This window comes from Pinus tabuliformis, chromosome 9 (assembly GCF_031772625.1).
Source record: "Pinus tabuliformis cultivar Carrire ecotype Pingquan chromosome 9, CPIR1, whole genome shotgun sequence".
Lineage (NCBI taxonomy): Eukaryota > Viridiplantae > Streptophyta > Pinopsida > Pinales > Pinaceae > Pinus > Pinus tabuliformis.
In genome coordinates this window covers 1707396430-1707421429 of record NC_142307.1, presented here as the reverse complement: position 1 = coordinate 1707421429, position 25000 = coordinate 1707396430, and the positions used below count along the sequence as shown (strand labels likewise).

Sequence of the window (25000 nt, the reverse complement as noted above, 5' to 3'; positions counted from 1 at the left end):
TGTGGCATCAAAGGCTTGGACATATTGGAGAGAAGAGCCTTCGAATACTTCATGGTAAAGGTATGGTAGAATGTATGAGTAATAGCTCTCTGGATTTTGATTTCTGTGAAAATTGTGTATATGAGAAGCAGAATCGGGTGAGTTTCTCCTCTGGTGGTAAGAGGGCGAAACATATATTAGAGCTTGTGCATAGTGATGTGTTTGGACCTGTGAAGGTTCCAGCATTGGGTAAATCTGTGTACTATGTATCATTTATTGATGACTTCTCAAGGAATACATGGATATATTTCCTTAAGAAGAAATCTGAAGTCTTTGATAGGTTTAAAGAATTCAAGGCTTTGGTGGAAAACCAGACAGAGAAGAAGATCAAGGTGTTGAGAACAAATAACGGTGGAGAGTTTCACAGTAAGGAATTTGAAAAATTCTATAAGAAGTGTGGTATAGCACGACAGAAGACTACTCGATATACATCTCAGCAAAATGGAGTTGCAGAAAGAATGAACAGACGTTGATGGAAAGGGCAAGAAGCATGCTCAGTGGTGCTGGGTTAGGACAGGAATTCTGGGTAGAGGCGGTGGAGACAACATGTTACCTAGTCAACAGATCACCTTCATCAGCGTTAGAGGATAAGACTCCACAAGAGGTATGGACTAGTAAGAAGCCCTCTCTTTCACATCTGAGGGTATTTGGATGTGATGCATATGTACATGTTCTAAAGGAAAAACGAACCAAGTTGGATAGTAAATCTGAAAAGTGCATCTTTATTGGGTATAAGGATGGTTTAAAGGGTTATAAGCTTTGGAACCTAGCAACAAGGAAGGTTATGTACAACCGAGATGTGGTGTTCAGCGAGGTGAAAGATGTTATTAAACATGAAGTCCAACCAAAGGAACCTGAGAAGATAGAGTTTGAGCTAAAGGAGGAAGAAGCAGACTCTATAGCAGAGGAGGAATCAGAAGATGAAGAGCCACAAACTCCGAGTGTAAGAAGATTAGTTCGAGAAAGAAGGCAGCCATAAAGGTATAGTCCATTTGCTTTCTGTTTAAATTTTGCTTTATCTTATACTGATGATGATCTTAGAACTGTGAAGGAAGCAGTAGATTCATAGGATGGAAAACTCTGGAAAGAGGCCATGGTTGATGAAATGGCATCTTTGCACAAAAATGAGGCTTGGGATCTGGTGGAGTTGCCAGCTGGAAGGAAACCCATTGGCAGCAAATGGGTGTTCAAGAAGAAGACAAATGCAGTAGGAAAGGTGGAGAAATATAAAGCTCGGTTGGTAGCAAAAGGTTATTCCCAGGTGTTGGGAATTGATTTTGGTGATATTTTTTCTCCTGTTGCCAAGGTAGCTTCTATTAGATTACTTTTATCTGTTGCTGCTGCTTTTGATTTTGAGGTAGAACAGATGGATGTGAAGACAACATTTCTTCGCGGAGATCTGGAAGAGAAGATCTACATGAAGCAACTTGAAGGCTTTGCGGTGAACGATAAGAAAGAACTGGTATGCAAGTTAAAGAAGTCTCTGTATGGGTTAAAACAATCACCAAGGATGTGGTATCAGAAATTTGATACATTTATATGGGGACTTGGCTTCACCAGAAGCAAAGCAGATCACTGTGTGTATTTTAAATTAATTGGTGACCGTGTTATTTATTTGGTCTTGTATGTGGATGATATGTTGCTGGTTGGAAATGACAAAGAAATTATCCAGGATTTGAAGACCCAATTGTCCTCCAAATTCGACATGAAAGATCTTGGTGCTGCAAACTATATTTTGGGCATGGAAATTAAAAGAGATCGGGCAAAGAGGAAGCTCTGGTTAAACCAGAGGAAGTATGTCGAGACAATACTGCAGAGGTTTAATATGTAGGATAGTAAACTGGGGAAGGTTCCTATTCCTGTAGGTGTAAAGCTATCTGTTGAACAGTGTCCCAAGACACAAGAAGAGGAAGAGGATATGTCCCGTGTTCCATATGCAAGTGCAATCGGTAGCCTGATGTATGCAATGGTCTGTACTAGACCAGACATTGCACATGCAGTGGGAGCATTAAGCAAGTTTATGTCAAAACTAGGGAAGGAGCATTGGACAACAGTGAAGCGAGTTTTCAGGTATTTGCGTGGCACTAGTGATTATGGTTTGTGCTACCAAGGAAGACCAGGACTGAAAAGAGTTTTCGATATCCATGGCTTTGTTGATGCAGACTGGGTTGGAGATTTGGATCAAAGAAGATCTACAAGTAGGTATGTGTTTAACCTATTTGGAGGTGCAGTCAATTGGATGAGTAAGAAACAATCTGTAATGGCACTATCAACTACAGAGGCAGAATACATGGCAGCCACTCATGCAAGCAAGGAAGCAGTTTGGTTGCAGAGATTGTGTTCAAGTATGGGGTTAGTACAGGGAGCTATAAGGATAGACTGTGACAGCCAAAGTGCAATTTTCTTGGCAAAGAACCCTGCTTATCATTCAAAGTGAAAGCACATTGATTTTCAGTATCACTTTGTGAGGGATATGATAGAAGACAAAAAGGTGTTGCTGGTAATGGTGGACACTTTGAAGAATACTGCATATGCATTGACAAAATCTATGAGCTCTGAAAAGTTCTCCTGGTGTAGAGAAACAATGGGTGTTTGAGTGTTGGAAAAATGACTAAGCTTTCTTGTGGCCCCCTGTGGAAAGAAAACAAGAAGTGGGAGAATGTTGGGTTGTGTTATATTCTTTCCACGACTAACCTACGTAGTGAATTGGAGGGTTAGAGGGGGGGCGGAGCCCCCTTCGTTGCACTGATTGTGTAGCAGGGGGGTCACATGGGGGGCGGGTAGCCCCCCTGTCCGGGGGGGTTGAGGGGGGCGAGTAGACTTTTTTGGACCCTATATTAGGTTGGGTTAACCTACCTATGGTTTTCGGTCCATGGTATTGGATGCTTCGACATGTATAAATATGTATTGTAACATTGAAAGGAAAATATGAAAAATCAAGTTGGTAGTCCCGGTTGTGGGATCCAGGGGGAACTCTCTGTGTATATGTGTTTTATGTGTTATGCTCTCGCGATTGTTTATTTTCTGTGTTTTAGAATTCATATGTAGGTAATTTCTGTACGGGGTTAAAACCTACTTAAGGGAAGATAAAAATGTGGACATGACAAATCCTCCTGCCCCAAGATTGCTTTCCCTTAAGAAATCCACACTTGGTCATTGTGGAGGTATCTGCCAACTGATACCAGGATCCCATATGAACCATTGGTCCACATCATGCCTCCGAGCAATCCAAACATAATTGGATCCCTCAATACCTGGATCCCAAGCCCATCTCTGACTCAACTTGTTACCAGTGGATCCACCTAGATCCCAATGCCACCATGGCCAATCATCGCCCGAGTCCCATGGGTCTGACTGTGGTCTGTCTTTGACCATAGATGCTACTCCATCAGTAGATTGCCAACTCATCACCTCTCTCCAGTCCAACCCTTATCATAGACCAAGGTCAACCCCATTATCCTGACGCGATGATGGATGACCAACCTATGCCCTATTGCCAACTGGGGCATGTATTGTCCCCTATCTGTAAGGGTCTCTGTTGTACTACGCTCCTGACTAAGAATGAAACTCCATCAATAAGATACCAACTCATGATCTCCTGCCAATCCATCCTATGGGAAGGTTCAGATGCATATTCACCTAAATATGGAACAAGTTCCTTATGCTGCACCATACCCAACTCACGTTGCTATGTCCATTCCACCAACCGGATCTGCCGAAGAAATCTTGCTCCTCTCCCTATAATGGGAAAAAGTGGGCAAGATATGTTGCAAGCCCTATCTGTGCACTCCTGGAGAGGGTTGCTCCCTGAAAATACTACAACTTTGCCCGCTGCCTGTGCATCTACCTACACCTCATCAGTGGGTGGGCCCAAAGATGGATGCACCACCATCTCAAAAATATTGTCCCTCATCTGATTAGAAACTCCAAGCTCGTCCAGTTTACGAACCTCCTGCAAATCTATCTTGTCAGGCTCCAGCACCTCCTGATGAGAAGTGTCTGAAAATAGTACAACTCTGTTGGCTGTCTGTGCATTTGTCTGCTCGTCATCAATGGCTGGTCCAAAAGAAGGCTGCTCATCTTCCTCTTCGTGGGCTCAACATGAACCTCCAACTAATTCGCCACAAGAGGCTCATTATGCATACCGTGCATATCATCCTCATCAACTAACTCGTGCTCCACCATTGCTGCTCACGTTGAATCGTCACTAGTGCCTCATCACCCTAAATGTCTCCTATTGGGTCCACTGATTGCTCACCATACACACCAGAATATAAATCTGGTCTGCTATCAATAACTCCACATGACTGCTCAAGCTCCTTAGGGGCATCCTCATATGAACCAATGTTTTACAACTCGGACTCGGACTCGGACTCGGCCGAGGATCGACTCGGACTCGGACTCGGACTCGGTAATGACTCGGCCGGCTTGATTTCAATGACTCGGTCGTTGTAAAAAATACATTAAATATTTATTTTTTTTATAAAAAAACATAATTTCTCTAAAAAATACATTAAAAAATACATTAATTTCTATAATTTTTATAAAAATACATTAAATAAGCATCATTTCTCTATGTATAACTAAAATCAATAAATTTACTGTTATCTGACCAGTTAGATGACCCTAGAAAGTAGTACAGCAACTTCAGTTGTAAGGAAGGAAGAGAAGTTTCAGTCTCATTAATGCTTGGGCTTCTGCTAACCAGGAAGTCAAATTCCAATCTCCTTTTGTGGAAGCTTTCAAAAACAACTGATCAACCACACTACCATGAAGGAATATTCATCAACTAAATGGTGTCTCTAGTTCATGAAAATTGAATGAAAGGCAGGAATTCTGTTTCAATGAACTTTATAAAGTACACTATCAAGAAACATCCAATCAAATGAATTTGATGGTTCATAATTTTAAAATGCATCCATTCTTTACTTGTATACACTATTTCCCTTGTACCATATGTTAATCTGAAGCATCTCTTAGCATGTTCAAAGAATGAGTGTATTTAACAGACAAGCTGCTTTTGTCTCAGCGAGTCAGCATTTAGGCTATCAATGGATTTGCTGGCATACGTTACCTCCCAGTACTAGCCATAATTATGGGTCAACCTTATGTAATTTAAGGCTCCAGGAACTCATTACTATGACAGAATGTTCATGGGGCCTCCATTCTCAGCATTACCTCTATTTGTGCTCTCTCTGAGTTGCGAGAAATGTATCAAATCTTTAATTTCATCCAATGAAGCTAAGACTTTAAAGTTTATATATATCTCTGGAAAGGCTTTAAGCAACGACAATAAAGCTATACAACCTCCATGTTTTTCAAGCACTAAAATGGATTGAGAATAGAGGATGATCCCCACCTCAACTGGCATTTCCTCAGCTAAACACAATACCGTTTATAGTTGACTCGGACTCGGACCCGGCCGGGTTGACCGAGTCAGCTATGACTCGGCCGAGTCATTGGCTGACTCGGCCGAGTCATAGCTGACTCGGCCAGCCGAACCGGGTCATGGGCCGGGTCAAAAAAATTTGCAATGAAACGGATTGAAACGGCCGTTTCCGTTTCGGTTCGGTCGTTTCGTAAAACACTGATATGAACTCATGGACTCATCCAAAGAAGAATCCTCATCTTGGAAGTCAGAAAGAGTCTCCTCTTCCTCTACTCCTTTCATCTCCTCTGCATCACTCAAGTGTGAGTGGTTAGGTCCCCAAGGTTCCTTATAGATGAAGCAAAGACCCTTCCTCCTCAGCTCACACCTGCTGCATGGTTGGTCACCAGCAATCCTCCACAACTCCTCCTGGGTCAATCGTCTCCTGAATAGACCAATGTTGAACTTAACCAACCTTTCAACAAGTTCATAAGCAACAAATTGTTGAAATTTGGTACCGGAGGACAAGTGGTTCCCTAAGGCCTTGATCTTTGGCCTAGGGAAAAGTGTCCAAAAGAATTTAATTTTTCTCCTAAAGTGACTTTATAATTTTTATAAAGTCAAATCTAATTTAAAAGTGACTTTAAGTGATAAAGTTACTAAAGTCTAATTTTAAAGTGACTTTAATAAAGTCAATGTAAAATTAGAAAGGAAAAGTGATTTTGGAAATAAATGACTAAGTGGGTCTTTATTAAAGTGGGGTGAATTAAAAAAATAGAAAGTGAGATTTAAATGAGCATTTAATTTCAGCCCTAGATCTCAATCTATTTCAGCCATTGGATTTAGGGATCATCCAAAAGTCACTTAGGGTTAGATTAAAGGAGGAAAATGAGGAAAAGGTCATTCATTCTTTCATGATCAGATTGAGAGAAGGAGAGCAAGAGAGCAAGGGAGATTTCTGGATAGTGAGGAGAAGGAGCTTCAGCAAGTTCATACAGCGGAGTTTCAGCAAGGCGGAGTTTCAGCAAGTCGGAGTTTCAGCAAGTCCGTACAACGAAGTTTCAGCAAGTCGGAGTTTCAGCAAGTCCGTACAACGGAGTTTTAGCTAGTCCGTACAGTGGAGTTTCAGCAAGTTCGTACAACTGAGTTTCAACAAGTTCGTACAACCGAGTTTCAGCAAGTCGAGGGCAGAAATCCGTACAACTGTACTTCTATTTTTTTGAGGAGGCAGTACAACATTTATTGCTGTTCTATTTTGTTGTTTGCAAGTTTTCCCAGTGCGCTGTGAGGCACGGAAAACGAGGTAAGTTGTAAAATTTGCTTGCTGATTTTTTACTGAATATTTCTCACTGTAAAAGAAAGCATTTTTCAGAAATAAGAAAGAGCTCTCGAACTAGTTTTCCCGAAGAGTTGTAGGGGGTTTTTCCAGGGTCACCTTGACCAAAAATCGCTGTGTTTAAATGAGTTAAATGGCTGTTTGTATGTGCTGATTTTTATATTTCTGCATTTTCCAGCATTCTGTAAAATTTCCAGAATTTGTGTTTTCAGCAAAATTTATTTTTTCCGCTGTTAAATGTATGGATATGGGAAAGGGCGTTTAACTATTTTGGAGAAATAAGGTGAAACTGAAAATCAGGGTGGGAAATGAGAAATTTTTACACAAGAAGGGCTTTTGTTGTAACTCCCATACATCTTAAATCTTTTCCAAGTGCATAAATTTTGGGCCCTAATTCATGTTCCTTTTGTGTCTGCTCTTGCTATAGAAAAGTAAGTATCTCCTTAGAAAGGGATTTGTTGATTTTTGCTGCTAATTTATAAAGGGAATTTATGAAGGTTTGATCCATGTTTTCGCTGAAGAATGACAAGTACATCAAGCTATTTTATGCATGACTTTGATTGACAACAACAACATAAGTACATAATAGTAGCTGACTCAATACAAAGGCCTCTCACTTCAAGAAATACTCAACAATTAGATAGAGGTCCAAATATGAACACCTCATGTAGACTCACCATACTCTCTCACTAACTTAGCAAATATCAAAAACTTTCTTTGAGAAATTTTAACAAACAATCAGCAAGTAGTACTTTTGTCAAACACTTCGTAGATAAAGTGGAAACACTTGCAACATAAATAAGTCTGAAAGGCAAATGCTTGAGAGAATTGTAATGCTCAAATGAATTTGATACCACGTTGCATGCATCCGAAACCGAGGTGAAGTGAAGTAGACCTAAGTGTTGGAAATAACCCAAATAGGTAGCAGACATTGCCGAGAAAATACTACTGTTGCTACTAATGAAAAATCATAGTTTCTTCCCTCAAAATTGATCTGAAAATACTGAAATTTTAACATGGAGCTCCTCACACCACAACCACAAAAACCAGAAAAGGTTGGCTTAACCCTAAGCCGAGATCGAGTCCACCAAGTGGTGTGAATTACTCAATTTACCAATAAAACGAACTGCTAAAGAAATGCTGGTTTACAACCCGAATACTACCCAGAAAATTCTGAAATTTTGACCACAAAATCCTCTCATAAAACACAATAAAACCTAGAAAAATCTTGGCCAGATTTCAGTTGCTCTAGGAAGCCCCAATTTAGTGTGAGTTTCTTAGTCCCTAAAATTTAAAATTTTCTTTGATGCATTTTGTCAAATAGTTCATGAACAAGCATTTCTTCAAACACTTTGAGAGCAAGATTATAAACTTCAAGGGAAATATTAATTTGATAAAAAGAGAATACAAACAATATATCAAATCAAGAACCTTGATATTCTCCTCAAGATTACCCAACAACTAGTGGCTCCTCAACACATAAAATTCTGACCCCAACAATAATCAACTCAACCTCTGAAATGATAATCCCAACCTCCTTCTGGGAATAATTAATTCAACCTTCAAGAATTGATGATTAAATTCGACCCCAATAAATAAATTAGCTCCTGCAAATGAACTGGGCTTTGGAAAATAAACTTGGCTCCAATAGATAAATCTAGCTCTGACAAATAAATTGGGCTCTACCAAATAAAATTTCTTCAGAAAATGTCTAGTAGTAATTTTGCCAAAATTTTAATAAATTCCAACAAAAATATAGATAGCCGGTGAATCACAATTTTTATTGAAAAATACCACGACAAGAAATCCGACCAAATTTATTAATAATACTAAGGGATAATCTCTTCAACATTAGATTCAACTATTGCAAAATAATTTGACTCGACAAGAGAATTTCAACTCGAGAAGAGACATTTGGCCAAGAATACTCAACAGAGAGGCGGAGTGACACACAAAGGAGGCAATGCAGTTGGCAGATGGACACACAAAGGAGGTAACACAGTTGGCAAAGAGGGTGACATAGAGCCAGGAAGGGCTCATGCAGGACCCACGCAAAAGCTTTTGACGCAGAGGTTTGAAATTTGCCGAGGATGACGTTCTGAGCCAGGAGGGCTGGAGTTAGCTCTTGTGAGAAAATCGATTCCTAGCAGAGGTGACTCAGTGCCTTAGAGGCTGATGCAGGCCCACGCAGAGGTAGTGCAAAAGTAGTCGGGGATTCGTTGGTATAATTGTCAGATCAGCCGGGACTTGCAGTGTAGAGTGAGGTAATCTCACTAATTTCTTCTTCCGATTGATATTCTCGATACTGGATTGCCAACAAGGCATCCAGAGGTTGTATTCAGAAATAACGTATGCTTAATAATAAAAACCCTAAGATCTATTGCACCGGTTTTCACGCATTAGTTTTTTCTGGGGACATTAGTCCAAAAACAACTCTGTCATTTGTGTTGTATCTTTCTCTATTATTCACTTCTTGTTTCGGCATATTATTTAAATGTAGGTTGTAGTTTATGTATTTCAATGTTTGTCGTAGGAAACTGCAAATAACTTGTTCATGTAAATCTAACAAGTAGGAGAAATATCATCAGTTGTTGTAGTAGGGATTTCGGTTTAAGGAATTTTCACCTAAGACCATGTTAGTGAACTCCTCCTAGCTTTGGCATCTATTTTTGAGAAACATTCTGCCAATTATCCGTGTTTACGAACACAGATAATTTGGGGAGGTTAAAAAACTCCCTAGAGTGAGACCCTTTGAGAGGAATCATAGGCTTAGCTAGGTGTTGTTAGATGGCTTAATAGTCATACTAGAATTTGTTTTACAATACGAAAGCAAAATTTGGGATTACAATGATGATATTGACTCAAGAATTTTATCTTCTTCTTTATACTTTGCTTCTTGGACTATTGACATGTACATGGTCAACATGGTTAAAGGGCCGATTTTCAACTTGCAATCAACTGGTCAAAGGGTCGAAATTCGGTCTGCACTTCCACCATCAAAGCTCGTCAAACAAAGAAGAGACAAGATTTACCCTAGGAAAACCCACCAAAGAACTTGATGATGAAGTGATTTATTGTGTGATCTAGAGAAGGTGAATTTCCAGGAAAAGTTGAATTTTTCTGCATCAGAGGGGATTAAATTTTTTTCCACCCTCTAAGTATATCTAAAAAATATTTTGGTAATGGTGTTCTTATTATGAGGAACCATTCACCAAAAATATTTCTAGATAAAACTTTTACATCAAGATATTGCAAATCAACCTTTAGAAGGGGAAAATACACAGACATTGACTCTTAGGACTTCACCAAATTCTGCGACACCAAACATATGATCTATTATAAAAAAATACATAGACTCGATAACACTAGGATTCACCTAACTTCTAAGACCCTGTCAATGAGCTCCCCTCTAGCTTTGGGTTATTTTTGGGAGAAATTTTTTACCAATTATCCGTGTTTACAAACACAGATAATTTGGGTAGGTTAAAAAACTCCCTAGAGTGAAACCCTTTGAGAAAAATCATAAGCTTACCAAGGTGTTGTTACATGGCTTAATAGTCATACTAGAATCATTTTTACAATATAGAAGCAAATTTTGGGATTACAATGACGATATTGACTCAATAATTTTATCTTCTTCTTTATACTCTGCTTCTTGGACTATTGACATGTACATGGTCAACATGGTCAAAGGGCTGATTTTCGGCCTGCAATCAACTGGTCAAAGGGCCAAAATTCGGTCTACACTTCCACAGTCAAAGCTCAGTCAAACAAAGAAGAGAAATATTTACCCTAGGAAAACCCACCAAAGGGAAAAACCCAACAACCTTTTGAATAGAGAAATTCGTCTGTTCAACAAGAGACACACCTAGACCTATGGTCAAACTTGGTCATCCCCTCCGAGTCAAGCTACCCAATCTAATCCAGAAATTCGTTCTTCCTATTCTAACCCAAAAATTTCGGCCCCCTTGCAGTTGCCAGTTACCTCAAAATTATGGCCCTTGTAGTTGCCTAGTATTTTGGCCTCCCGCAACAAAATGCTTAGAAAAGCTGTGAACCAGGAGAGAGAGACTATATCCACATGCGCGAGTTGATGAGAGAGAGAAAGAGAGCCAATTCGTCTTCTTCTTCATCGTATTCGTCCTTCTTATCCTTCACTTGCTTTCCCATAAAATGTCTTGTGAGAGAGATACGAATTGCCCAAGTGGAGGAGGTCAAAGTGCCTTTCTATAGTGATCTGCCTAGGTCTAATGGGTGTGTAATTTTCCACAGCCGACTTGACAACTTTTGGAGCCAAAAATTATAGTTCAAAAATTGAAATTTCTTCTTTAAAAAGTCACAATGGAACTTTTACTTAACATAAATTTTTAGACTCTAGCATTTAAAATATGTTTTACAATAATAAATACAAGCACATCAAGCGACCAAATATACATTATGAACACCGACTATATTTACAAATTCAACAGAAGTAGCTCCAAAGACAACCAAAACTAGCTTCCAAATATTGAAATGCATCCAATAGATCTCCAATAGCCAAGAAGGAACGAGTGCAAAATTCTCTCAATGAGGTGAATTGTCCAAGAGATGATGATGAGAGACTCAAATGGGCTCTCTCTTATTTATACATGTCCAATCAAGTCTAATTTTAGCGTAAAGCCCCTATTAGTTGTCAAATGATGGGCAACAACTGAGTGTGGTTACAAGCCAACCACATAGCCAATGTAAAATCATAAAGATAAACCCAAAAGGGGGCCAAAATGCTGACGTTATCACTGCGTGGGCCTCTTGGAGGCATGCATTGAGCTCTCTTTGTGCCAAGTGAGTCAAGAGGGCGCCAACAGTAATCTACTAGGAGTTGGCCCCTAAATATGCATGCAAATTATCGTGTGGACCCCAATTTTGTGTTTGGGGCACACAATGGGTCTCATGGTGATAAAATAGCATGTATCTGCTGTAACATTGAGGGCTTAGAGGATGGTGCTAGCCCTCCCATGTCTCAATAGCGAAAACAAACCTCATCTAGGCCTCAAATTTCTTGCCAAAACTTGTATATACTGCTAAGCTAGTTGGGGGCACACTGGTCCTAGTCAATGTTTTAAAACTTTGACTCGGGTTCGGAAATGGCTGAGGGTCAGCTTCGACTCCGAATCGGTATCGACTTGACCAGTTTGATTTCAATGACTTGGTTGTTGTAAAAAATACATTAAATATTATTTTTTTAATGAAAAAACATAATTTTAAAGATTTTCATTCATGTTTCCAAACACAAAGCATTAGAATATAGAGAGAAGCCAACATATGATCAAAGTAGGCTCATGAATATATCCATTATATCAAAATGGCACCCAATGCACTGTCCAATACATACATGATATAGAGATCAAAACAAAAACACATAATCAAGGAGGCTCTAAATAGCCTCTACAACAAAAGTAAACTGTAAAACATCACTAATCACCAGTACTACTGGCTGCTGCTAGGGAAGGCAACATCATCTGGCTCATACTCTGAATCAGAGTCAGACAAGGAAACCCATGGCTCCTCCTCCTCATCATCATCTCCAACTGCAACTGTAGAAGTAGTAGCACTACCAGGTGCAGTAGTTGCACGTTGAGATAGACGAGATATGTGCTTCTATCGTGGTTGAGTAGAGGAAGTGCCTGCAACTCGAGGGCTTCGCACTGTGCCTGGTACAAGTGGATCTACATTCAACTGAACATTACGTTTAGCAACAACTTTAGCTAATGCCTCTGTCTGTAAATCCAAATCAATACCAAAATCCTCGTCAGAATCAAACTCTGTTGGATGACTCTCCAATCTAATGCTGGATCAATATCTTCCAACAAAATGGGATCTGTATAAGGTATTTTGTTCTGCAATTAGTTGCGTCTTAGTCAGAGGTTGTATTGGACATAGACTAGATCATTTAACTGTTTTTGTTCTGAACGGTTTTTCCTCTTCGTGTGAATCCTCTCAAAGACAGACCAATTGTGCTCACACCTAGTATCACTGCAAGTTTGACTCAAAATATGGATTGCAAACTTCTGCAATTGAGGACAATGGCTACCAAATGCCTCCCACCATTGTGCTGCAAAAAACATAGTTGTGTAATGAGTTAGCTCAACAAATTATATCCAACTTTCAAATTATAAACAATTTAACAAAATAAGAATTTGAAAATTGAAATTGTTTGTTTACCTGGCTCATCTGCTTCCCTTGCAATCCTTGCTAGGTTCTTGCCAAAGGTACCTGTGGCTCTGCTGAAACAAGTGATCTGTCGGTGTATCTCTAGCTGATCACTCTCCTTAGGGATCATGCAGTCAATCAATCCATCTCTAACCTCCCCAGTCAAAGCATCTGCCTCCAAAGCTTTATAATGATACCTTGGGTTTAGGAAAAACCCAGCTGCATGTATAGTGCGATGGAGTTGATTGTTCCATCTTTCATCAATGATTTCCCAAATGGGCCCATACTTAGCCACTCTATTGTTGTATGCTGCCTTTATTTGCTCATTTTCTTGATCCATAGCCTCATAAATGAAGCCCATAGCGAATTTTTCCCCATCCACCAACCACAACACCTTAATCAGTGGCTCAACAACCTTCACAATCTTTGTTGCCTTTTTCCCAAATATTTCTTCATTAGATTTCCTTTTCACATCTTTGCCATCCTGTTTGCGAGACCATTGGCATTCATTCCACTCATCGCTGGAAAACAACCTTTGCAAGTTTCTATGTTGGGAAAGCATAGATTGCAATGTCAAAAAATGCGCTGCAAATCTAGTGATGGCAGGCCTAATAATATCCCTGCCCCTTGTGTGTTTCCTCATCAGGCTCAAAATCGATGAGTGATTGTAGATACATTTTGCTATGCTTTTGGGATGCTCTACAATGTTCTTGACCCAATCTATTTTGCCAATATCCTCAAGCATGAGGCCTATGCTATCTGTTGCACATGGGGTCCAAAAGATGGTTTTGTGTTTTTCCTCTAACATTTTACTAGCAAGAACATAGTTAGAAGCATTATCTGTGATGATTTGGACAACATTAGCCACCCCCACCTCTTCAACAACCTCATCCAAACACCGAAACAACAAGTGTGCATCTTTCACCCTATCAGATGCATCAACTGATTTTAGAAACATGGTTCCTTGTGGGCAAAAGATAAGAAAGTTTATGATGGGACAGTTCCTTTGATCTGTCCATCCATCTGACATGATGGTACATCTTGTTTTTTCCCATGAGCTTTTAAAATCTTTCAAATATTCATCAATGGAGGAAACTTCTTTTCACAAAAGAGATCCCCTTAACTCATGCATAATAGGGCCTTTGAAGCCCTTTCCAGTAGCAAATATGGCATCAAACATAGGTTCATAATATGGTGAACGAGAAGCATTGAAGGGGACATCAGAATCATACCACCATCTAGCTATGTAATCACATGCAATCTCTGTCAATTCTTTCTTTCAATGGTCATCTAAAGTGGGCTGCATATGACTTCTACTAGCTTGAGGACCATGTGCATCTAATGGAGAGGAGGGTGTGAAATAACTTTTGATATCGCCCCTCTTTTTCATTTTACTCTTATCCTTTTCTTGCATAGACTCCAAAGATGGAGGAACATAGTGAAAGGGGTTGGATGCATTAGTGCAAGGGATATATGAAGAGCCCTCATAATCAAAATTGGGGTTGGCAGCTATGATATGTTGTACACTCTTCTTCCTCCCAATATCAACCTCTATTTCTTTTTGCCTAGCTTTTTCTTGCTCAAACTTCTCAAAGTTATTTAGCAACTCCTTCCTAATCTCCCCAATTTGTTTTGATGGTGCTTCACATGGAGTAATTTGGCCTCTAATACCAGCCAAGTGTTGTTTCAGCCTATGAATGCCCCCTCCACCCTCCTTAATTTTTCTATGACAAAATTTGCAATGCATTTGATTATCAATCATTTCAGCATATGCCCAAGCAACATCTTTCACTCTAGGAGCCATTTTTGGACTTGGAAATGAAAGGAAAAAAATATGAAAATGAAAACAAAAAAAATAACATTGCTTCAATGTTCATTTCTTTTACAAAAAAAAATCTTTTCAATTTCCAAATTTGCACAAAAAAACAAGCAAAAACAGATTTTAGAAGTGAAAAAAAATACCTCTAGGCACAAACCGTCTCCTCAATGTTGCTCCAACAAACCAACTCCTCAATGCTGCTCCAATAACCACCGAAGAAGCTCCTCACTGCTGCTCCAATGATTGCCCAATACTCCTCACTGTTGCTCCAAAAACAAACTCCACAACTCTTCACAAAATTCTCACACTAATGCAATGAGATAGCTGTGAGGAAATGTGAGGGAGTTGGGTGGCTTTTATAGGCTTGGGAGAGGTAAATGGACCTCAAAAAAACCTAAAACCCAATTAGAATGTAGTGAGGGGTCCATTTTCCCCCCAAAAATTTACGCTAGCCGTGCGTGGCGTGATTGGTCGAACTGGCTAGTTTAGCTCGGGCTCGACCGATTCAGCCGGTTTGTTACCGAACTAGCCGAGTCGGTGACTGGCTCACCGACTTAGCGGGTTTGTTACCGAACTAGCCGAGTCGGTGACTGGCTCACCGACTCAGCCGGTTCGGTAACAAACCGATCGCCGATCCATTTTCTCAACCGAGCCAGACCGATCAGGGGTTTGGCTCAATCGGCTCGACCGGATCAGAGTCGACTCGATTGTTTTTTAAAACACTAGTCCGAGTGCATCATCTTTTGAATAATGTGGGGCAAGGTATGGACTACTGGGTTGTTGTAGGTGCCCATGGAGTGGAGTGATGCTCTGCAAGTGATAGGAGTCCCATGGCTCTCAACGATTCACCTGTAGGGTGTAATATGGCCCTCTACTGGACTTGCGCCCTAGTTAAGTTGCCTAGCCCATGATAAAAACCACCTACCAATCACACATAATGTCTAGTGGTGCATCTTCACCTTCTGATACAATTAATCATTAGTGCGTCTAAGTGAACCAATCTTATTAGTCAGGGCACATTGAGACTTCATATGGGGCTTCTCTTCCAAATTTGGGGCTTTGATCTCAAAGTAGTGTTACCTCCCTAGGTAGGACTGATTAATAAATGATTCTATTAGATGTTCCCAGCTCCTGAGGGGAAAGACAAGTCTCTGGTGCATCCTTCAATTAATAGGTGGCATGTGAAGGATGATGAAATGGATGGGGAAAAAGAAAGTGCAAATCGGGATCTAAAGTAACAGGTTGCATAGAGTACAACTAGAATCACCAATGACACTAATAGGTAGTCATGGAGACAAGGACTTGAATGAACTATAGCACAGAAGAATGGGACATTTGCACCATAGGGCTTTGAGAATTCTTAGAAACACTGTAACATGAGTTCCTGATCTTAGTACAGAACAAGATGATGTATGCAGAGGATGTGCTTTGGGAACGTATGCTAAAGCAACATTTTCTAGAAGTAAGAACTGGGCTAAGAGCGTACTAGGATTGATACACTCAGATATTTGCGGACCCATGTCCACTAAAGCTCTTAGTGGTGCCGAGTACTTCCTTACCTTTGTGTTGACCACTCAAGGAGAACTTGGATATTTTTTCTAAAAACCAAGGATGAGGTTTGCTGTCAATTCAAAGAGTTCAAGGCTTTGGTGGAGAATCTGGCTGGGAAGAAATTAAAGTTTTGCACTCAGATAATGGTGGAGAGTATGTCGATAAGGACTTCACTGATTTTTGCGCTAAGGAGGGCATCAGAAGAGAGTGGACAACTCCTTACAATCCGGAGCAGAAGGGAGTAGCAGGAAGGAAGAACAGGACTCTTGTAGAAGCAGATAGGGCCATGATGTATGATCAGGATATGCCAAAATTCCTGTGGGCAGAAGCATGCAACACAACAGTCTATGTTCAGAACAGAACTCCTCATTAGGCATTGGGCAAAATTACTCTAGAGAAAGTCTTCATAGAAGATGCCTGAAGTTAGTCATTTCAGGATATTTGGGAGCTTAGCATATTGCCGTGTACCTGAGGAAAAGAGGAAGAAGCTGGATCAAATTGCAGAGAAAGGATATCTAGTGGGATATAGCGAGATCGCTAAGGCATACAGAATCTATCTTCCAGGGAGCAGGAAGGTAGTAGTTCGACGAGATGTGAAGTTCATGGAGTACAGGGCTTTCAGAAAATCTCATGAAATGCCTTACGAGGAGCAGTCAAAAGAGCAGCCGTTGGTCAAACCTCTTCAACCAATGGAAGTAAAGAATTCTTCCTAGGATCGGGAAGAATCATAGGATGAGGAGGAGATAACAGAAGCATCCCCGCTGGTAGAGGAAGCACAACTAGGGAACTTCATCAGATTCTGCGAGATGCAGAGGACTCCGTCGGTGTGCCAAAGAACAATAAGAGGGAGCGAAAACAACCAGATAGATATCAGGCATTAGTATCTCAGGATGGGGAGCCTGCCAATTTTTAGGAGGCAACTCAACATCATGTTTGGCTGGATGCGATGGTAGAGGAGTACAACTCTATAATGGTGAATGATGTCTGGGAGGTAGTGCTAAGGCGTCAAGACAAATTAGTGGTAGGTTCGAGATGGATCTACAAGATTAAATACGCTGCAGATGACAATGTTGAGAAATACAAAGCTAGGTTTGTGGCTAAGGGGTATGCTCAGAAGGAAGGTATTGACTACGAAGAGACCTTTTCCCTGGTAGCTAGGTATACATCTATTAGAACTGTGATATCTCTTGCAGCACAGATGAGGTGGGAGATTCATTAGATGGATGTCAAAACGACATTTCTGGAAGGGGTGATAGAAGAAGAGGTATACATTGAACAACAAGAGGGCTTTGAGACACATGAGAAGAAGTCTCATGTATGCAGATTGAAGAAAGCCTTGTATGGGCTGAAACAGGCACCTAGAGCATGGTATGGTCGAATCGATGGCTACGTACAAAAGATGGGATTTTTCAAGAGTGACACATATCCAAATCTTTACTATGGTTGTAGAGAATGAGCCTCTAATCTTAGTATTGTATGTAGATGATCTCTTCTTGACAGGATCATCCAGGCTCATCGAGGATTGCAAGAAGAATCTAGCCATGGGATTCGATATGAAGGATTTGGTACAAATGCATTAATTCCTGGGGTTTGAAGTTTGGCAGCAAAAGGGGGAGATCTTCCTTGGGCAAGGGAGATATGCTACAGAAATCATGAAGAGATTCAGGATGGAGGATTTTAGACCCATGGCTACTCCAATGATCACCACCTAGAAGAAGATTGATGCAACAGAAGACAAGGATGTTGATCCCACCGATACAGACAACTCATAGTGTCCTTGATGTATCTTGTCAATACCAGGCCTGGCATTTGTTATGCTATCAACACCCTCAGTCAGTTCATGGTGGAACCAAAAAGGGCGCATTGGGCAGTAGCCAAACATGTTCTAAGATATATACAGGGAACAATCGATTATGGACTCTTGTACACCAAGAGTAAGGATATCAGAGTGAGTGGATTTACTGATGCAAATTGGGTGGGAAGTTCAGCGGATCGGAAAAGTACCTCTAGGTATTGCTTCAACATTGGATTAGGAATGACCCCCTGGTGCAGTAGGAAACAAAAATCCGTGGCTTTGAGCTTAGCAGAGGTAGAATATATGGCCGCAAACACTGCTTCGTGCGAGGCCATTTGGCTTAGAAAACCAGGATCATGTGTGATAATTAGAGTTGCATCAAGCTCTCTGAGAATCCAGTGTTTCACGATCGGTCAAAGCATATTGATATCCAGTGTCACTTTGTCATAGACTATGTCTAATGAGGAGCTATCTAGTTGAGCTACACTCCTACAGGAGAATAGGTGGCAAACATCCTTACCAAGGCCCCTGGAAGAACCAAGTTTGATTATTTCAGGGAGAAGATGTGGATGATAAAGAATCCATTTTAGTAGCAGAAATGGGTATGATGTTGCAGTGCAGTAGCAGCCAGCAGTAGCACGATGCAACATGATGAGAAGGAGTTTGTAGTGCAGATGCAGTGTTGGGAAGAAGGACCAGCAACAACATGGAGGCAGAGGGAGTTGCAGTACAGATGTAGCAGTGGCAATGATAGAGCCATGAACATTAGTATAGGATGCAACAGTGCAGAGGATGTTGGGCTGGGAGGCTTAGCATCAACACAGGTACCGATGCCGTATGATCAGAGTAATGCTCAATGTGGAGTATTACTAGAGCACATTCCTCACTAAGAGGGAGTGTTGATTTGGCGTAGCATCAGATGTGCTCTAGCCATGAAAATTGGTGGAGAGGCTAAAGCACATAAGATCTCCAAGACCTAGAAATGGTATGGGCAGATTCTAACCGGTTTGGGAGATATTAAAATAATTAATATTTCTAATGGAGTTCCTAAGTCTAAACTTGGGAAAAATAAAATATTGATGGGTATAATATAAAACTGGGTTAGAAGGTTGCAAAAGTCATGGATCAAGCCAAACCTAATCTTAGTCGTTGATTAGAGATTTAATCTAGCCCGTTGAAGGACCAACAAGAAAAATATAAGAAGAGGCTTGAGGGTCAATTGGAGAACACACTGAGGGAGACCAGTCAGTTCGATTTCTGGAGCGGGGTTCACTGAGAAATTCGAACTAGTGGTCTGGGAAGCAGTAGGAGGTAGCTGGTACAGAACAAAGAGTTGGGATCAACACCAGAAGACCAGCGCAAAGGTTGGAGAGGCAGACGCAGAGGCTGCAAACTGTGCAGTCACTGGAGGGTATGTGTGGGTGATGCAGAGAGGCCCAGTGTTGACGCACAGAGGCAGGAGCTGACACAGTAAGTCTGGGAGCTATGTAGAGGCCAGTAAGCCTGATGCTAAGGTTGGGAAAGGTGCTGGAGAATTTGTTCTCTGTTGGGTAAGCCAGTTTGGCACCTTGTTGTACTGAAGAATTGCTGAATTATAAAATCCTCCTTTGCTGCACCGGTTTTCTCGCATTGGGTTTTTCTGGGGACATTTGTCCAAAATATCTGTGTTGATGTGTTGATTCTTGTGCATATGTTTGTTTCTATATTATTGTGTGATATCTGCAACATAATTTATTTTAATATTTACTGAAAGTTTTTCGTAAATAACTTGTTGGCAAATAAGTAGGTAAAATAAATCGGTTGCTGCAGTGATAGAATTTTCACATCTTTTTCTTTTGTTTCTTGCTTGTGGCCATTATATGATTTTAACTTTCATTTAATTTCATCAACCTCCGGGGCAAGGTTTCTAGGCCCGACCCAGATATGTGGACAAGGAAGGGGGTGTGCCGGATCCTGTGGAACCAAAGAAGGAGAATGGTGAAATAGGGCTTGTAATGTGTGGAGGGGAGTGCAAAATGTGGAATGAAAAAATGAGACCATGCTACCAAAATCGAGGTTTCCCAAGTAGAGCCCTTCCTAAATCCATAGGCCAATAAGCCCCACGTGTCTAGGATTGAATATTAACCCTCAATTTAAGGTGCGGGAGTAAAACCACTGTCAAAGGCCTTCCTTCTCCCAAGTTACCCAATAATCCATGCCCAAAATGCCCAAGTGGAAAACAAGCATAAGCACCCCATTGCACAATGGAAAAATACCTTTTGGATCGGATTGCCCACTTTCTAACATATGCTCTTGACAGATGGGTGAGAAAACATACAACTGATGCAGCGAGCGTAGATAAAATGACACATCACATCGGCTACAAGGTGGCTCTCAGGGGCTGTTGGCTGCCGGCTGGGAGAAGATGAGTAGGAGAAAAGCTCTCCTAGGGGTCCCCACTTTTGGTGGGCAACTGGCCGAATTCATTCTGAGGGAGCGGAGTTGCAGGTTCCAGATTGTATTTCTCCTTCTATTTATGTGGGTTGAAAACCCAAATTTTCCAGATAATGAAATGATGGAGAATTGTTTGTGGGTTAATTAATTTTTGCGATGTGTAATTGCTCTTTCTGGTTTATTTTCGCTGCATATTTTAATTCGAGAAGTTAAAGATACCAGTGATTTTATTTTTCGGTGATTCAGTTATTATCTATGTAGATAAATAATAAGCTGGAGATATTAAATTGCCACGAGTAAATAAATCTAGCTGGTATTAGAAATTTAAAAATGCAAATGAGTCACTTCAATGATTAATATAAATAAAAGTTGGTGCATACAAACACAATTCAAGGGGTAGAGTTCTTTCCCATGATTGCTTATGATTCTTGGTTGACTAGATCAGCCTTAGCTAAAATTACACATACAATTAAATGTTATGATACAAGGTCAGCCATGGCTTAAAGTGAAGATTACACCCTTGCTATGAACAGTGATCGTTTGATTTATCCTTCTGTAAAGCATCTAACCAGTAGAGGTTGTCTTTCACGAAGTTGATTGATAATTTTTTTTTTGGTTATGCCGTAGTTAAGACGATGCAATTCTCTGTTGTTAAAATTTAGTTGGATGAGTTGGTGTGGAATACATGAGTCAGTAAGTGATGATATATCTTTTGTAGCATGAGATTATGCATTTGAGAAATTTTGTATTTGTAACTAACTTTTATTAACGTTACTTTGTACAGTGTTTGACGTTGTGAAAATGATGATTTATCATCCGCATGGAGCAAACCTATTTGTCAACTGTCTGCAGAGTGGAAATGGTACTTATACTGTTCTTATTGATAATTTCTTTATCTGTGCCCAAACTTTATTACAACACTAGCAATGTCACATTTACAATTATTCTGTGTTCAGTGGTATTATATGGACTTTTGTGTGTTGTAATAAATAATATAAAGCTACTCGGCTGGAGGATTCTGCACTAGTATTGTTGGTGTTTGTTCAGGCATTATAAGTTTTTTTACTCAGATTCATGTACTGTTTCATAATTTACTCTTAGCTGAAGGTTTACATGCCTATGTGCATAGGGAAGAAGAAAGAATGGGGACACTGAAAATTCGGATTTCAGAATGGTGAACATCAAAATACTGTTTGATAGCAAAGTAATAATAGAAGTGGGAATAAGTCATCAACGAGTAAAATTGATATTGGAACGATGAGTTGAGACCCCTTGTACCTTTCAAACTGACATTTCCATCTTCATCACCCCTGATTTGCTAAGCATTCTTACATATTGAAACTTGGACTCCTGTTTGACTGAATTAATCTATTTCCTTTAGATAATATCTAGAGAAAAACATAATCTCTAATTTTGTTTCAAATATGTTACGTTAGAGAGAAGAATTTAGAGACATGCGTCTAGCGTGAAGCAAAACATTAGTTTCTTGACAAGTGCACATCATGATAAAATAACACTATGATTCTTGTAAATGTGTAGAAATGCGTAACTAATATCCTAAGTCATATGACATGCGGATACAAGACAAGGAGGCACATGGATATGAGTCTTTGACATGAGACACGTTGGCCTTGAAAATAGGTCACAGGGGAAATTTTTTATATAATCAACTTCGAATTATAAATACAAAAATAACATTTAGACGCAAAGGCTCAACTTTTTTAGAAATTAGAAACTAGTTACACTTACAACTTGTGTATGGTCATTCCCCGATGGGGGTGTCAAGCTACGGAATCCACCCATCACGTGACAAATGAAAATTGTCTCTTGGTTAAAGCAGGGAAGGGCAGGCCATCAACCCCTCCACCATGCAGTAGTTAATGTCTCTAGGCTCACCTGTGTGAAAATTTCTCCCTCGTCTGTGTGCAACGAATTTGTACTGGTTTGGGGTTCAATAGCGCCGCACTCCTTGGTCAAATTGCACGGCTCTTGATATTTTCTGGTTGTTCTCTAGCTTTCCGAGGGACGCGCACTCCTCTGTGCTCGTATTTCTCCTAGTCATTGGGCTAGGGTGGTGGTTGTCTGCCTTTTGCTCCACCTACGAGCCTAATTCGGTAATTTCTCTTTCCTTCCTGCAAATTGTGAAACTTGCCCTCTCCTTCCTAAGCCAGAGAGCATGGCGTTTCTGGTTTTGGCTAGTTCTGGGTTTAGTCGCTCTGAATTCTCTTGGCTTCTTGCCTTAGCCTTATGGTTGGTGCGTCTTGGGTCGTTTGCATTTGGTGTTGGCCGCTTATTTAATTGGTCACGTGTCTTTTGGTGGTGTTGTTTTCTTTTGGGTGGCGGATTTGGTGTTGGGGTGGCACTGGTCTTCAGGCATTGACATCCCTTGGTCCTTCCCATTTAGGGCCACCCGTTTTAGACCTCCTTTTGTTGTTGTCTTGTGGCTCTGGGAACTCGTTTTTCTATCTGCTCTAATGTGCTGTGTTGGTTTTTGGTAGCTTCGGATGTGCTCTAAGTCTCAATTTTTGCAGGGAGGCTTGGGCACATGTATTCAAAAGAACCCAGAAAGCATTTTGGGAAAATTCCGCCCATAAACAATTTTATTAAAATAATTAATTATTTTTAATGGGACCCTAAGTCTAAACTTGGGAAATTAAAGTAATTAATGGGTATTAATCTCACTGTGGGTGTAACTTCTAGAAGAAGATGAGGATCAAGCATAAATGATCTTAGCCATTGATTAGCTTCTAATTTGGGCCATTGAATGTCAACGAGGAGATTATTGAAGGAGGCTTGAAGGTCATTTGGAAAGACACACAGAGTGAGTTCAAAAGTTCGATTTTTTGAAGTAGAGCAATTGCTAGGAGAATTTTGATAGCGAGCTTTTGCAGTGAGGGGAAGGGATAATTTGGTTGGAGAGTCTTCTTTTGAGCCAAGATACGCAACATAGACGTAGAGAGACACCAGAAGGAGGCAACACAGTACCCAGGAGGGGTAGACGTTGAGCTAGAGGGGCTCGCGCAGAGGCAACACAGTCCTCCCAGCGGAAGTCTGAAAATTTGCTGGGGTTTGACGTCTGAGCCGGGAGGGTTGATGTCAGAGCTTTGAGAGAGAAAATCGACCTAACACAAAGATGACACAGAGCCTTAGAGGCTGACACAGGGACAACGCAGAAATAACCGGGGACATGTTGGTGTTGAAGGAAATGTAACTAGGTTCAGTCTTCATAAATGTACTTTTGATATTTGTATTTATTCAAGAAAATAAATATTATTTTTATAGTATATGTCAATGAGTTTCTTGCTCATTGAAGTATGTCTAACACATGTTAAAGTGCTATAGGTGAGTCAAAGAGTCAAAAGAATTATGTTGAAGACCTTAAGGGTATGTTACATTATGTATATTTATGTATAAGAGTCAAAGAAGACACCTCCAAGCAAAGTCAAGTCTCCTCCTAGCAAAGACACCATTAAAAGAAGCAATGGCACCATTAAAGCACCCATCGAAGCAAAGGAAGTCAAGTCGGCCTACAAGTCGGCCTAAAGGAGGGACAATCCTCTATATATAGAGGCTGTCCACTCCCTCAAATGACAAGCAACTCACTCTGAAATCAATGAAGGTAGAGGATCAAAAAAGAAGTCGAGAAAGGGATGAAGAAGGAGCCTCTAGTGTAGTGAAGAAGCAAGAAGGAAGAGTGAAGGCTTTGGGATTGTTTTAGGGCCAATACCAACCACATGTGCGAAGAAAAGGAAGGGCTATTTGCGGTTAGGACAGAAGCAAGTCACCTCCCAACATACCTCATTGTTTGGGCTACAAACTAGGCCTACTAGGCCTCCTATCCAAGCGAAGAAGGAAGGACCTCAAGCGAAGGAAAGAGGAGCCATATAACATCAACAAGACCTCTCACACGTGCGAGAATTAGGGCTGCAGTGCTGTCACACAAAGCCTACAACTATACATCAAGAAGGAACTTTGTTGGTCAAGAGAAGGAAGGAGTATCCTTAGGTGAAGGATCTCACTAAGTACAAAAGATAAGTGTCTCTTCTAGAAGGACTACTAACAGTGGAAGGAAGAATGAAGTGCTGGAAGGAGGACGAAGTGCCAGAAGGTGGACAAAGTGCCGAGGAGACATAGTGCAGAGAAAAGGAAGGACTTGACTTGTGCTTGGAGGTTCTTCTAGTCAAGGGTCTAGGGTTTTGCCTTGAACAAGAAAGAAGCTTCAATAAGAGAAAACTTACTGAAGGGTTTTCCTCTTAAGAGAAGAGAGATTTTGGTCCTGACAGAGAGCCAATATCTTGTGTTCTTGTTTTATGTTTTTGATAGCAGTTTGATGAAGTACACACACATGCATTAATAAGAGAAGAAGAAGATTAAGATAACAAAGACAAATTGTAAAAAGATTTCACAAATTGTTATTTAGTCCCGAAGAATCACTCTACATCTCCTTGCCCTAGATTCTTCAACATGGTA

At 40.5% G+C, this 25000-nt stretch overlaps 1 protein-coding gene across 1 annotated transcript in view; it reads left to right on the top strand.

The window, feature by feature from the left end:
• Window positions 1–25000, top strand: part of LOC149155486 (uncharacterized) — a 357613-nt gene that overhangs the window by 234633 nt on the left and 97980 nt on the right. Inside the window, exon 16 of the mRNA XM_089444433.1 lies at window positions 21315–21392. Coding sequence (XP_089300559.1) covers window positions 21315–21392 — 78 coding nt within the window. The remainder of the gene's footprint in view (window positions 1–21314; window positions 21393–25000) is intronic.